This window comes from Protomyctophum parallelum (genome assembly GCF_964188405.1).
Source record: "Protomyctophum parallelum genome assembly, chromosome: 19".
Classification (NCBI taxonomy): Eukaryota; Metazoa; Chordata; class Actinopteri; order Myctophiformes; family Myctophidae; genus Protomyctophum; species Protomyctophum parallelum.
The window spans coordinates 21653882-21669478 of record NC_139717.1 but is presented as its reverse complement, the minus strand read 5'-3'; the positions used below and the strand labels follow the sequence as shown (position 1 = coordinate 21669478).

Sequence of the window (15597 nt, the reverse complement as noted above, 5' to 3'; positions counted from 1 at the left end):
TTAATATTCATATTATATCGTCGTGTCCATTGAAAACGTACCGCACCCAATAAAATAAAAAAATGTCTGTGTCGCGATTTTGGTCAGGCTCGTAATAATAATAATATGCGCGTAAGAAACCATTAAACGTCAACGTTGGACAGAACCGTTCGAATGCAGAGACCCTCTCTTCTTTTAACAAAGTCTTTTCATCGTAAAGTCCCCCCCCCCCCCTCCCCCTCTCAGTGGTAGTAGAAATAAAACAAGGCATGCCGTAGTAGACACACGTCCGAACTACCGTTGAGTTCAACCTGCCGGGGGGGGGGGGGGGGACACATGTTCTTTTCTGAAGGTTGCATTTCTATACGGTGGATTTTTTCCTCTCCCATTGTGTGTGTGCGCGTGCACGCCCATGTTTGTGCGAGCGTGCATGCGTGTGCATGCGTATCATGTACTGTATACGTTCGTGACACGTTACGTCAAAAAAAAGGTCACTCCTTCTCCTCTGTCGGTTGCACTTAATTAGTTTCCTCCCTTTTATCCGAAAGAACACGAAGAAAAAAATAGAAAAGAAACTTCCACCATGATTTCCACCTGATGTTGGTGAAGTTTCCTTCCGCACAGGTGACCCCCGTTCACCTGATGTTGGGTTACGTCTAGTATCCAGTGTCCAGGGTCTAGTATCCAGGGACCGGGTCCAGGGTCTAGTATCCAGGGTCTAGTATCCAGGGTCCAGGGTCTAGTATCCAGGGACCGGGTCCAGGGTCTAGTATCCAGGGTCCAGGGTCTAGTATCCAGGGTTATACCGTCTATTTCTTTAGCCCCTCGTTGTGCTTTGCGAGGAGGAGGAGGAGGAGGGGGTTAGCTGGTCGCCGTGCCGCCCGGCTTCTCGCCCGTCGTCCGCCGGGGGCCGGGACTGGAGCACGGTGGGGAGGAGGAGGAGGAGGGGGAGGGGGCGGGCGGATTAGGGTGGGGAGACCTAAAGTGCTGCTGCTGCTGGACCCCCACCACCCCCGGGCCGCCGGGACCCTGGGGAGGGGAGGAGTAGGAGGAGGAGGAGGAGGAGGGGGAGGAGGGGGAGCAGGGGGTGGAAGATGGATCAGACGAGCGCTGGGACTCGAAGGCCGACGAGGGAGAGGAGGAGGAGGGCGCCGCCGCCGCTGACGAGACCCCCCCCCCTCCTCCTCCTCCTCCTCCTCCTCCTCCGGAGGCGGGGTCGATGATGCGGAGGGAGGCGATGGCGTCCGTGCACGTCCGGATGCTCTCCTCCTCGCCCCGCCGCCGCAGCACGCCGCCGCCGCCGCCCGCCGCCGCTGCGCGCTCCTGGGGGGAGGAGCCTGGGAGGAGCCTGTCTCCTCCCCTCTCATTGGAGGAGGCGGCGGCGCCCGCGATGACGTCGTTGGTGTTGGACTCCTCGGAGGTGCTCTTCTGCAGCGCCAGGCGAGGTGACGGCCGTTGATGTTGATGATGATGATAATGCGACAAGGGGGCGTGGCCAGAGGCACTGTGGGCGGCGTGTCCCGGCGGCACGTGGGCGTGTCCGGAGGTGACCGACGCGGGGACGGAGTGTACCATCTGAATGCCTCCGATGGGGATCATGGGGAACACAGAGCGCACCTGCAGCGGGACGAGACCGCGTTTTGTTATTTCAAGACGCTATAGTTTTGTTTTGTTTTGTCGGCTTCTTCCGCTTTCTTTCGACGGTGACAGTGAGTATAGCTGGGGTGGCGAACTCGTAAGAAATCACCCACAATTTGGCTGTTGTCGACTAGTTTTTTGAATTTTTGGTGTGGTGTATACGGTTTTCAAAAAGCTGTGCAAACTCTTTGGGCGCGCCCCCTAGTGGTCTGTTTGCACAGACTCAAATATTAGATACGTATAGCTATGGTTGTGAACCAAAATAATTGATAAAAGAGATTTTGTGGATTCTGTTACTATTGTGTGCTAAATAAGTTATAACATACTAAAATCTTAGGAAAAACGAACAAAAATAAATAATAAAATACCTATCACATTCTGCACTTCGTAACTACTTTTTGAATTTTGGCATGGTGTTAGGTATGGGCATATAGGTTTTCAAAAACCATGGCAAACTAATTTGGCTCGCCCCCTAGTGGTCGGTTTGCAATGAAACTACTATTAGATATGTATATGGTTGGAACCCCAGATAATTGATAGAAGAGATTTGTCAATGGATTCTGTTACCATTGGGTGTGCTAAATAACAACAAAGTTGTAAACCAACCACTAGGAGGCGAGCCACATTAGTTTACGATGGTTTTTGAAAACCTTATGACCATACCTACTGTAACAGAATGCCAAAATTCAAAGAGCAGTTACCAAGTGCATAATTGTTATGATGCATGATGACATTAATCACAGTTTATACAGTTTATAGGCATTTTAGCTCCCGGCAGCGTCACGTAAAGAAATCATAACAGGATGTAGAAGACATTTTTAGAATCTGATCTCAGGTAAAAATGGGTTAACGTATGTACTCAACTGTGTGTCATAACCAACCCTAAAACGTGCAGAGAGTGTTAGAGGGGCAGGGGCTGAAATCCCGTAAGAGGGCACTTTTGGCCCAAAACAGCGGGGAAAAAAGCATATATCTACAAGCTCACAACGCGTCGTTGAGAGCTTGTAGATCAGCTATTTCCGAGGCGCAACCCTGCAGTCTTTATCTACTGGATACTGGTTACATGTGTAACCACGTGGATTTTCGAAACAAATTAGTTCAACACAAATTGCTGCTGCTGCTGCGTTCGACTTCAGAGAAAAAGCAATTCTCCTGAATGCTGCCTTCCGATAATTATGGCATGGAAAGGAGAGGAGGGAGGGCATTTTCATACCGTACTCACCTGGAGGTGGGAGTGCAGTGGGAGGTGGCTGAACAGCACGGCCGTACGTACTCACCTGGAGTTGGGAGTGCAGTGGGAGGTGTCTGAACAGCACGGCCGTACGTACTCACCTGGAGGTGGGAGTGCAGTGGGAGGTGTCTGAACAGCACGGCCGTACGTACTCACCTGGAGTTGGGAGTGCAGTGGGAGGTGTCTGAACAGCACGGCCGTACGTACTCACCTGGAGTTGGGAGTGCAGTTGGAGGTGGCTGAACAGCACCGGCCGTACGTACTCACCTGGAGTTGGGAGTGCAGTGGGAGGTGGCTGAAAAGCGCGGGACGAGGAGGAGCGCTGGACAGGTCCGCGCGGCCGCTGCCCTCATGGCGGCCTAGCGGGGGCGACGGGGAGCCTGGCGCCCTCTGCTGTTCCTGCATGCACACAACAAGAGAGAGGAGGAGGAGGAGGAGGAGAAGGGGCCTCTGTCAGGAAGACACTTTGAAACCGGGGGAAGAGCGCTATCTTAAAAAGCATTATTTTATACGTTGGCTTTTTTTTTCTTTTTTTCAGAATCACTCATAGAGCAACGACAATTTTTTTTTTTTCAACAAGTTGTCTGAGTTTTCATTAAAATAAAAAGTAGTTATAGATTGGTCCTCCAATCCGGGGATTTATTTTTTCCCTTTATATAGGCCAGGGTATCTGCACATTTCTAAAGTGACAATTTAAGGACTTTTAAGACCCCTTTAAGACCTCTAAAATAAAAGGAATAAATGGTATTGAGAGTAATTACTCACATTTTCATTTATTTATTTTATTTTATTTTATTTTGAGTAATGGACTGCATCAAAAGCACTCAACACATATACTGTATATACAACTGGTCAACATTGGCCAATTGTCAAATGCCGTAATATAAGCAAGAGGCAAGATTTGTGAAAATAGCTGATCTTCAAGCTCACGATGCCTCGCAACACGAGACGTCGCCATGCAGTCCAATAGGATTTTTTTGTTTTTTTTGTCACAGCCTCAAAAGGTTGAAAAGGGGGCCCAGGCCGTAGCGTAACGGTCTGGGCACCGGACTGGTAATCCAGTCGCAGTGTGCCGCAGGTTCGACTCCCGGACCCGACACGGCCTTTACTGCATGTCATCCCCCCATCTCTCTCCCGTTTCCTGTCAGCCTACTGTCTGTCCCTTCAAAAATAAATAAAAGGCGTAAGCCGCAAAAAAAAATATCTTAAAAAAAAAAAAAAAAGGTTGAAAAGGGAAGGGAACCCCTTTTGGTGTTTTAACATTATGTTATAGTTTAGCTATTGGAAAATAGTGTCACGCTTGTAGATCAGCTATTTTTGAAAGATCGTGCAAATGTGGCACAAATCTTTGAATATATATTCTTTCGGAGCGAACGTTTTTAACTCAAATCTTTGCTTCTGGGGCGGGAGGGTCCCTGGAACAACATATTTTCAGATGGGGGTCGGCGGCCAAATACAGAAATTTCTGGGGGTCCTTGTTAGGATTCAGTAAGACTTTTCTTTTTTCTTTTATTATTATCGGCCATAGGTCTAAATGGATTCAATGAACAGTTGAACACAGTGGATATAGTATTGCATGCGTTCAGCGCAGCTGCAGGGTCTCTGGTGATTTCTCCACTTATTGGCCACTAACGAGCTAAGGATAAAAAGGGGAGAAATAAGAGAGGAACAAAGACGTTTTAACGGGTTTTCGGGGAAAGTTGGGAGAAACGACGATATATGATCATAAAAACACCAAACTAGACCAGCCTCTTTCTAAGGAAGTCCAGAAAAGAAAAGTATGAAGAAAAACAGTCAATTATTAACGCGCGCGCGCACGCTCTTTTCATAGTTTATTAAAGCGCCAGTGCCAACTGGGGCTCTTAAGAAGAAAAACAGCCGCGTTATTAACCGCCCGACCACGGGCCAAGCTCCCGTTACCACCTCTGTCTAACCACCTCAACGCACGCACGCACGCACGCACGCACGCACGCACGCACGCACGCTGTGTATCTCGTGTGCGTTCTGCTTTTCACTTTCTTCTCGCTTTCGTTTTTTCCCCTCTCTCACCATCCCCCGCCTTTTTCAGAACGCATCCCTCCGCTCGCAGGAAAATAGCAGATGGACATTAAGCTCACGACCCGATCGGCTATTTTCAGCCAAAAGATGGAAGGATGGATGTGATGCTATAGTGTTAAGTCATTTTGTCGGGGACCCCCTCAACCCCCCCCCTCTCCTCAAGGACCCCACGTTGAAAGCCAAAGAGGGTCCACACATCAAGCTCCAGCGTGAGTGAGGGCTCGCCACTACCAGTGTTGTTTTTGGCAGCAAATTTTCAATTTTAGTTTTAGTCATAGTCTGCGGAATGAAACTTCATTTCGTTTTAGTCACCCCGGAATGTTTTAGTGCTGGTATAGTTTTAGTCGACTAAATGTCATACGATTTTAGTCGACTAAATCTACAGTTGTTTTGAGTCGACTAAAATATATTTTGGCAGGCCTCGGTGCTGAAGCTAGCCGATCTACAAGCCGATCTACAAGCCGATCTCCAAGCTGCGCGACTGCGGGCTTGTAGATCTGCTATTTTCAGCATGCAACCATGAGTAAAATTACTCATACTGGATCTCTTGTCCACTAGTCCCCTTCCTAACATTTTAGTCTAGTTTTTATTTGTGTACGAAATTGTCAGTATTATTTAGTCTTAGTTTTTGGTCATCATAGCTTAGTTTCCTATAGTTTTCAACTGGCTCATCGTCAGATGAGTTAACCCATTTAGGCCTGACGTCGAAATTTAAAAAGAAATGTCTTTTTAAAATGTCGTTTTTTTTCTGGAAAAACCTCATGTTTCTATATCAGTGGTTCTCAATATTTCATGTCAAGCACCCCAAAAATTCTATGAATTTGGCCGCCGACCCCCATCTGAAAATATGTTGTTCCAGGGTCCCTCCAGAAGCAAAGATTTTAGTTAAAAAACTGAAATTGTATATTCAAAGATTTGAGGCACATTTTCACGATTTTTCAAAAAATAGCAGACCTACAAGCTCATAGCGCGGCACTCGGTATGAGTGCTATATGAGCTTGTAGACCTGCTATTTTTCAATAGCTAAAGTAGAACATAATGTTTAAAACACCAAAAGGGGTTCCCGCGGCCCAAAATGGGTTCATTCATTTCCCACAACTTCTTCTTACCGTCTCCATGTCGGTGCTGGCCCTGCGCTGCAGCTCTCCCCCATGGCTCCGGACGGTACTGCAGGGTCCCTGCGTCTGGTAGGCCTGCCTCACGCTCCACACGCCGCCGCCACCCAGGGCCACCGCCGCCACCTGGTGGCTGCCACAAGGAAAGGAACCATTTACAATTTATAAGCATTTAAGCCATTTAGGCCTGGAAAAAATGTTTTCTATATCCGTGGTGCTCAATATTTCAAGGATATATATTATATATTAAATATATTAAAAAAAAAATATATATATATATTCCAAATGTATGCCACATTTTCACGATTTTTCAAAAACAGCAGATCTACAAGCTCATGAGCTTGTAGATCTGCTGTTTTTAAATGGCTAAATTATAACAAAAGTATAGCTAAATTATATTCAGGCAGACTCCTTTTGGTACTTGGGTACATTTTCATGCCAATACCGTTGTACTTTTACTCAACTGCATGTTGAATTCCAGACTTTCTACTTGTAAAACAGAGTATAGTTTTACATTGCAGTATTGCTCCTTTTATTGAGTACCCACTAAGGCTGTACCCTATAGCCCTGTTTTTAGGACTCGAACCGAATGGTTCAAGCCCATTAATTAAGATTCGAGTGCCAACCCTAACGAGCAAACGTTCGAACCCTGAATCTTCAGGGACAGCCTTAAGTACCCGCCGACCGACTATGACAGTATCACGTTCCTTGTCGTGGCTCAGCGGTCCAGGCACCTTGGCTGGTATTCCAGTCTGTCGACTCCCGATCCCGACGGCCTTTACTGCATGTCACCCTCCCCCCCCCCCCCATCTCTCTCCCCATTTCCTGTCAGCCTACAGTCTATCCCTCTATAAACAAGCCCAAATTGATTTAATCAATTAAATACCAGCTGCATTATTATTATCTGTGGGTCTGCTGCTGACGTTATGCCACTTTTTAGCTGCGCTGCGCTGTTATGCTCAAATTAGTGACCCTAAATAATTCTGAGGCAACATGGCTGGAGACGAGGCAGCCAATCAGAACTGCTCGACTAGCCATGCCGTGCAGACGATGGGATGTTATGGGTTGTTGCCAGAAAAAGCTAAGCAGCCTCCAAAAACCAAACTGTGACTGAATCCACGTTAGGCTGGAAATATGCAGGCTTGGCAACCAGTGTTGCCAACTGGTGACAGAGCAGGCTCAGCAGAAAATGATCTCCTGTCGATCTCCTGTCGGGACTTTCACAAGCTAATATTGACCAGCTCGCAGCTGGTAAAAATATATAAAATAAAAGCAAAAGCTACAAAAACCCCATTTAAGACAGTATCGTTTATGACCTTATACCTCTGGTGCTGCTGGTGGTGCTGATGGTGGTGGTGGTGGTGAAGCCCACCTCGGCGGGGCGACAGCGCCCGCAGCACGCCCCTGTGGCGGCCGCGCGGCGACAGCTCCCGCTTGTAGTCCCTCCCCGTCCCGCCGGGAGAGGCCGGGCGAGGGGACAGCGCGGCCAGGAGACCCCGCGAAGACGACGACGAGCCCAGCTCCCTCCTGCATGCATGGGGGGACGGACATCAAGCAGCCCACGGTTAGAATAGTTTGGGAGTTTTTGTCATTATAGTTTAAGGCCTGACGTCGTGTGTTTGTGTGTGTGTGTGTGTGTGTGTGTGTGTGTGCGCGTGCGTACGTCAATTTTACAAAGGTGCAGACGATCAGAAATCAGCAGAGAGTGAGCGACGTTTGCCCTACTCTATGCCGAATTGAAGTGGACTTCGGCCCCAGACTTTTTTTTTTGGAAATAAAAACGTCTGGGTTTCCGAGGCTAAGTTAGTACTACTGACTTATTTATTTTCTAATTCAGTTGTATTACTCTTAGTTTGTTTGCAGAGCGGGTTTGCAAGTCTTTATTTCGTACACTTAGTTTTAGTGTTAGTCTATGTTTTATTTTATTGTTTATGTTTTATTATTTATTTAAGGTAAGTACGTATTGTGTAATAAAAACTCAAGAAAATATAATAATATTCAGCTATACAGATTAAGCAAAACATTTAATTAACAAAAACTAAGGGCATTTTGTCTATCATTTCAGTTTCGTTTTAGTTAGTTTTGTAAACAACACAATACAGTTTCAGCCAGTCATCTTTTTCTTTTCCTCGTCTAGTTTTTATTTTAACGAAAAAGTTTTTTTATTTTATTTTATTTTTAGTCTATTCTTTAGAATAGATAAATCTGTGTGTTTTAACTAAGCATTATGTTATACTTTAGCTATTGAAAAATAGCAGATCTACAAGCTCGTAGCGCACTTGTAGGTCTGCTGTTTTTGGAGAAAAAAAATTGCGACACAGATCTTTGAATATATATATTCTTTCAGAAGACTTTTTCGTTTTTTTAGTTTTAGTCTGTTCTTTAGTTAACTATAATAACCTTGGGAAAGGTCCCGCCTGTGGAAGCCGCCTCCTCCTCCCACCAATCCCAGGTCTCTCTTGGGCGAGATGTGGCGTAGGGGAGAGTGCTCCCGCCGCGGCGAGAGCCGGCGCCCGCCACGGGGCGACAGGTCCCTGTGGAATGAAAAACATTTTAGGATATATATATATATTCTTTTTACGAAGAAGCTCTTATCCACGGCGACTCAACCCATCCTGAACGGGAACCCCTTTTGGTGTTTTAACTAAGCATTGTGTTATACTTTAGCTATTGAAAAATAGCAGATCTACAAGCTCATAGTGGCGAGGAAGAGCTTGTAGGTCTGCTATTTTTGAAAAATCGTGAAAATGTGGTCATTGAATATATATTCTGTAAGAGCGAACGTTTTTAACTTCTGAGGGGTTCCTGGAACAACACATTTTCAGATGGTGGCCAATTACATATAGTTTCTGGGGGTCCTGAGCACCACTGATATAGAAACACGAGGTATTTCAGAAAACTGTCAGAATTAGAACACATTTTCTAAATTCGACGTCAGGCTTAAATGGTTAACAGTAGGCTAGTCTGTACAGTGCGAGACTGTCGCCTCTCGCAATTTTAAACGTTTCCGGTCACAGAGTCTGGAGCAACGGAAGCTCTGTCATGAGTCAAATATAAAGCGGAAGTGGAGCCTCCTCCTCCCCACTTCAGTTTCGTCTTCACAGCCACGCAAATGTACCCTAATATAAATAGAAATCGTCGAAGCATATATAGCTTAACACCATCTGGGTCCATGACGTAAATCACCGTCAAGTTCAAGTGCACGGTCATGTGCCTGAGACGGAGATTGATAATCTCCGTCAAATTAGTGCTATGAAAACTGATCGCATCGTTCTAACAGCCTAGAGGCGCTTGTTGACGATGGGCACGTTTTAATTGTTGTTTAATTGGTGTTTTAATTGCCTCTTAGCAGAAATAGAAATAAAAAATAAAATAAATGTAAAGATATTTGTAAATAAATATATTTCCGTGAACGGAAATGGCAGATCCCTACTCAGATTTCAGGAGGGTGTGGCGTTCCCCCCCCCCCCCCCCCCCCCCCCCCCCCACCTACCGCACATCAGTAAGCACTAAAGCTTTTCAAAGAGATATACCTGCCAGACAGTAGAATACAAAGAGATAAACCTGCATTTGGCCAGGTATGAGCTTGTAGATCTGCTATTTAACATATAATGCTTAAAACACCAAAAGGGGTTCCCGCCCGAAATGGGGTTAAAAAAATAATAATAATAAATGGAAAAGAAAGAACTCTAAAGCAATAATGACAGTATAAACAATACAATATGCTATATGCTGTTTTGTACACTGCTGAAAGGCCTGCTTACGTGTTTGTGGGGGGAAAGAAATCTATACAAAAGCTGAATGATAAAAGAACAATATTCTATCGACATAGTCACATAACATTATGTACATTATTCAAACTCTAGGTCACCGAGAACCAGATCTAAAGAAGCAAAAAAAGGAAAAGACAAACAGTGACCAAATAATGTCATAACACGGTACCTGTGTGGCGACAGGTAGCGGCACACGCCGGCGACGAGGCCGCGGACAGCGGGGAGGGGCAGGAGGCGGGGTCCAGGCAGGAGGCGGGGTCCAGGCTAGGAGGCGGGGGGGGGGTCCAGGCCTGGCGAGGAGGAGGAGGAGAGGCGGGACGACGGCGAGAGGGAGGAGGAGGAGGAGGACGGCTCCGGGGACGGGACGCCCCGGTCGCCCAGGTCCTCGTCCATGAGGACGCTGCCGCTCACTGGCACCCCCTGGTGGCGGGGTGGCGGAGGGGGGAGAGAGAGAGGAGAGAGAGAGAGAGAGAGAGAGAGAGAGAGAGAGAGAGAGAGAGAGAGAGAGAGAGAGAGAGGGAGACAGAGAGGGAGGTAGTAAAGAGAGAGAGAGAGGTATAAAGAGGAGAGAGAGGTATAAGAGAGAGAGAGGTAGTAAAGAGAGAGAGGAGAGATAGAGAGAGAGAGAGAGGTAGTAAAGAGAGGTTAGTAAAGAGAGAGGAGAGAGAGAGAGAGAGAGAGAGAGAGAGAGAGAGAGAGAGATCGAGAGAGAGAGAGAGAGAGAGGTAGTAAGAGAGAGAGAGAGAGATAGGAGAGAGAGAGAGAGAGGAGGAGAGAGAGAGAGAGAGAGGTAGTAAGAGAGAGAGAGAGAAGAGAGAGAAAGAGAGAGAGAGAGAGAGAGAGAGAGAGAGAGAGAGAGAGAAAGAGAGAGAGAGAGAGAGAGAGGTAGTCAAGAGAGAGAGAGAGAGATCAGAGAGAGGAGAGAGAGAGAGATGAGAGAGAGAGAGAGAGGAGAGAGAGAGGTAGTAAAAGAGAGAGAGAGAAGAGAGAATAATAAATGGATGTGAGAGAGGGCGTTCTATTACAGCAGTGGTTCCCACATTGAACACAACATTTTCTGAAAAACCCATGTTTCTATGTCAGCGGTGCTCAACCTTTTTCATGTCAAGGACCCCCAGAACTATCTCTATTGGGCCACGGACCCCCATCTCAAAATATGTAGTTCCAGGGACTCCCCCAATTTATATTGTGAAATCAATGTTAATTTAACTCTGAGAGTGTACAAATGGAACCAAATGGACCCGTTGGTTCCAATGGTCCATTTGTACACTCTCTGAGTTACAGACCTATATATAAGGATCCATTTTGGTTCCAAACTATCATTTAGCTGGGGGACCCCCTGGAACTCCCTCAAGGACCCCTGGGGGTCCCCGGACCCCACGTTTGGAACCACTGTATTACAGTTTCATGTAGTTTTAGGTCTTTTCAATATTTATTTTGTCAGATTTAATCTGAAATGCATTTTGACAGGCCTTTGATGGCAGATTTGACACTTGGTTATATTTACTGAAAATAGCAGGTCTATACAAGTGTAGATCAGCTGTATTCAGAGTGCCTATATGAGCGCAATCAAACACAAACTCGTCTTTTAGTTCTACTGTATCTCTTCTCCACCATAAATGGTGAATGGTGCATTTTATATCCAAGGGCGCTTTACCTAGATTGTGCATTGCATTCACCCATTCACACACGCATTCATACACCGATGGCGGCGTAAACCATGCAAGGCGCCAACCTGCACATTCTTTTATTTTAATGTGGCACAAATGTTTGAATATATATTCTTTCGGAGCGAACGTTTTTAACTCAAATATTTGCTTCTACTTTAAGCATGCGCACACCCTCTATTACATAATATACATTTGGGGGTCCTTGACATGAAATATTGAGCACCACTGATAGGTATTTCAGAAAACTGTCAGGATTTAGAAGACTTTTTTTTTTCAACCTCAGGTCTAAATGGGTTCATTTTGATTTAGTTTTTCGTCAGTGAAACAAGTGAACATTTATTTTGTCATAGTTTTCGTCAACCCATTTTGACCTGAGATCAGATTCTAAAAATGTCTTCTACATCCTGACAGTTTTCTGAAAAAGCTATGCTTCTATATGTCAGTCACTCTTCGATTCTTCCAAAAATAGCAGACCTACAAGCTCTTAGCGCGCCACTCGGTGGTGCGCTACGAGCTTGTAGGTCTGCTATTTTTCAATAGCTAAAGCATAGCATAATGCTAACACCAAAATTGCAGCTTAAGCATTACTTCCTCACTCTTACCTGCTGGCATTGGGCCTCTCTCTCGGCTCCCTGCGGTGTGATCTGGATGCTGGGCACGGTGGTGAAGTAGCCCAACAATTGCGGCCTGTTGTTGGTGCCTTGAGAGTTAGGGGGGGGGGTGGTGTGACAGTTAATGCCTGTTGTACAGTAGCCTACTTAACACGGAGCCTGCCTGAAACGAGGAACACGAAGGTTTAAATTAGTACCCTATAGCCCGCCAAACTGCTTGTATTCTTTAATCCATCTTTTAATCCCATCGCATCGCTAGCCAATGTTGCTAACCCGCATCAACACAGAGTGGGACACTGGCCGCGGCCATTTTGAAGATGCGCGCGCATCCACTTCCACTATAAACCCCTGTATTCAACGCTCTGTATCTCAGAAAGGACATCGAAAGGGGGTCGTTTCCCGTGAATACAAGGGCTTTCAACGGGCTGTGTAGCAGGCGGGCTCACACTCGCGGTCGGGGTTTTTCCACCACCGACCGAGACAACAACATCCGGGGCCATATGACACCGCACACCAGCAGCTTGTCATTGTATAACATCCGGATTACGGATATTTGGCTCTTCGAAGTAAGTGTCACGCGCGATAAAACCTTGGCAATACGCTATCGAGCACTTAGTTATACGTTCCACCGCCGCCCTCTTCTCTTCCCTCGGCTATAGCGGTGATATTTACCTAGGAGGTCCATAGAGGCGTGGTGGTGGTGCTGCTGGTGGTGGTGCTGGTGATGCAGGAGGTGGTGAGAAGTGGCAGCAGGGTGGTAGAAGCCGCCGCCGCCTCCCACCGCCGCTGAGCTGACGGAGGACATGTAGGCGTAGCCGGGCTGCGGGCTGGCGGAGCGCGAGCGCGCCGTCTTGGGGGTGGAGTCGCCCCCGTCGCCGTATAATAAGTAGTCGCCGTCCTCGTAGTCGTCGTCGTCGTCGTCCACGTCGTCGCCGTCCTCCTCGGAATCGTCGGCGTCCGAGAACTGGTGGTCGCTGGCGGCCATGACACCTCCTCCTCCTCCTCCTCCTCCTCCTTCTCTTCCTGCTGCTGCTCCGGGGGTCTTCCCCCCGCCGCCGCCGCCGCTGGCCCTCGGCTGGCCTTCCTCCTCGCCCACGTCTGCAAAACGTGGCCCCACACACAAAACGGCAGGAGATTAAGTGTCAATAGAGAAATGTCTATGAGGAAAAAATGCATTGGGATTCATTTCCTGGGCCTGGCATCGTCATGGAAGGGGGCTCTATAGTCCTCCCCTTTATCGTACAAGTCATGGTCAGTGTTCTATTTCTGTTACTGTATATCTGCTATTTGACAGTGACGCCGATGATTTATCGGAGGGTTTTTAATGTTTTATTTTTGTGTGGCCTTTCGCCTTTATTTTATATTTTTCATGGAGGGACAAGACAGTATAGGCTGACAGGAAATGGGGAGAGAGATGGGGGGGGGGGGGGGGGGGACGACATGCAAGTAAAGGCCGTCGGGATCGGGAGTCGAACCCGCGGCACATTGGCCAGACTGGATTACCAGATTACCAAATCTAAAAATACTTGAATGGAGCAGTTTATAAACTGTCTGGGATGTTCACGTAACCCTGAGTATATACGATAAAAATATGACCAAGGAAGTAAAAAGAAAAGAAGAAAAAAGTGAATTATCCCTTTAAGTGCTTGAAGCAGCATGCGGCGGGCTCTAGAATAGATCCTTGAGGGACTCCGCTCAACGATAACCCCCCCCCCACCCCCACACACTCACACACACACTTCGGCCAATATAACTACATGTTGCTGAGTGTGTGTGTGTGTGTGTGTGTGTGTGTGTGTGTGTGTGTGTGTGTGTGTGTGTGTGTGTGTGTGCGCGTGTGCGTGTGTGTGTGTGTGTGCGTGCGTGCATGCGTGTGTGCGCATGTGAAGTTCCTAAGCCCTGAGAGGAATGCTGAACCCAGACCAGCACGGCAAAAAGAAAAAAAGCGAGAGGAAAACACACAAGCTTAAAGCCACTATCCGCAGGTTTTGCACGAATCCCACTGAAGATAATGATTTGGTGGATTTCGGAAATTGGAATCAAAATTGCAGACAGCTGGTGGCGACTTAACCACTTGAAGCCCTATAGACGTTGTCGATTGGGGCTTTATGATATAATTCAGTTTGTCACTATCTATTATCTATTATCATAGGCCATCGTGTGCTGAACATAGCCGATCTACAAGCTCAAGAGTATTTGTTTTGCTTTTTGTTTGTTTTATAAGAACACATTTAAATGAACGTGGAAGTGTGTGTGTGTGTGTGTGTGTGTGTGGGGGTTTTCTTTTTATAAATAATGACTAAATTCGTACACTCTCAGGTCCATTTGGTTCCAGACTATCATTTAGCTGCTGGAACTAAATCAACTTTGCGGAGCCACTGATCTATAGGGGCTCAAAACCAGCCGCGGGTTCGAGCTCGCGGATCGGCGACTTTCGATTTATTTAAAAAAATTTGACGCCGTACTGTGATCACGTATAGGGCGTTAAAACCCATTCTGGGCGGGAACGCCTTTTGGTGTTTTTTTTTTTTTTTTTGTCCCACGATTTTGTAACCCATTTTTCACCCCTGTGTCAATCATCCTGTGATGTGATCCTGGGCTCTACACACCCTCCGCCAACCTAGGGAGAGCAACGGACTTAACTCATGCTTCCTTCATGCTTGAGTGTCCAAGTTGCTCCTTTACACCTGACAGGGGGGAGTTTCCCTGGTTGGACGTAGCGCGTGGAAGGAGCACGTTATTCCAACCAGTTCCTTTCCCCTCCATCAGGCGTCCGGCTGGCCAGGGGGAGGCAGTTTAGAGACCAGGATTACTGCATGTTTTTGTGAGGGTACCTACCCTAGGGGACACGGGGAGACCATGCAAACTCCACACAGAAAGGCCCTTTCGCCAACCCCGCCTTCGGGTATGGGCACTGATGACGCGGAGGAGGAAACACGCCGCCAGCACCCACAGCGCCCCGAGCGGGAATCGAACCCAGGACCTTCTAGCTGTGAGGCGACAGCACTACCAACTGTGCCACCGTGCCCCCCCCCCCCTTTGGTGTTTTTAAAGCATTAGTGCCGCGCTATGAACTTGAAAAAAAAAAAAATCGTGAAGAATGTGCCTCAAATCTTTGAATATATATATATTATTATAGAGTGAACGTTTTTTAACTCAAATCTGTGCTTCTATGGGGAGGTTCCCTGGAACGACATATTTTCAGATGCGGGGGCATATTACATATCATTTTTGGGGGTCCTTGACATGAAATATTGAGCACCACTGACATAGAAACATGAGGTTTTCAGAAAACTGAACGGCGTTAATGTACAAGAAGGCGTTGACTTAGCGTACGGAGATAAGAGGTCTCCGCCCGACGACAGCAGACGATATTAAATGAAAGCCTGGAGATGGCGGGCGGACGCTTTATCCATCAGGTTGTTTTTAACACATTAAGACCTATAGGATAGGCCCATTCAACGGATGTCTTCTAAGTCTTCTAAAAAAACGGTTTTCTAAAAATAAATAAAACTATGTTTC

The 15597-nt window shown here is 46.9% G+C and overlaps 2 protein-coding genes across 2 annotated transcripts in view; both read right to left on the bottom strand.

The window, feature by feature from the left end:
* Positions 1-630: 630 nt before the first annotated feature.
* On the bottom strand, positions 631-9231 carry LOC310876850 (uncharacterized protein; the record flags this gene model as incomplete). Its single annotated transcript, XM_083790502.1, has 6 exons — positions 631-1596; positions 3116-3247; positions 6016-6154; positions 7345-7548; positions 8439-8555; positions 9140-9231. 6 exons carry the CDS (start codon positions 9229-9231, stop codon positions 841-843), a joined length of 1440 nt encoding a protein of 479 aa, XP_083646628.1. The 3' UTR covers positions 631-840.
* The window catches only part of LOC310876465 (uncharacterized protein), a 51092-nt gene continuing 43919 nt past the window's right edge, over positions 8425-15597 (bottom strand). Inside the window, exons 19-22 of the mRNA XM_083790005.1 lie at positions 12748-13173; positions 12067-12164; positions 9964-10214; positions 8425-8555 (exon numbers count right to left, since the gene is read on the bottom strand). Coding sequence (XP_083646131.1) covers positions 10059-10214; positions 12067-12164; positions 12748-13173 — 680 coding nt within the window. The 3' untranslated portion in view covers positions 8425-8555; positions 9964-10058. The remainder of the gene's footprint in view (positions 8556-9963; positions 10215-12066; positions 12165-12747; positions 13174-15597) is intronic.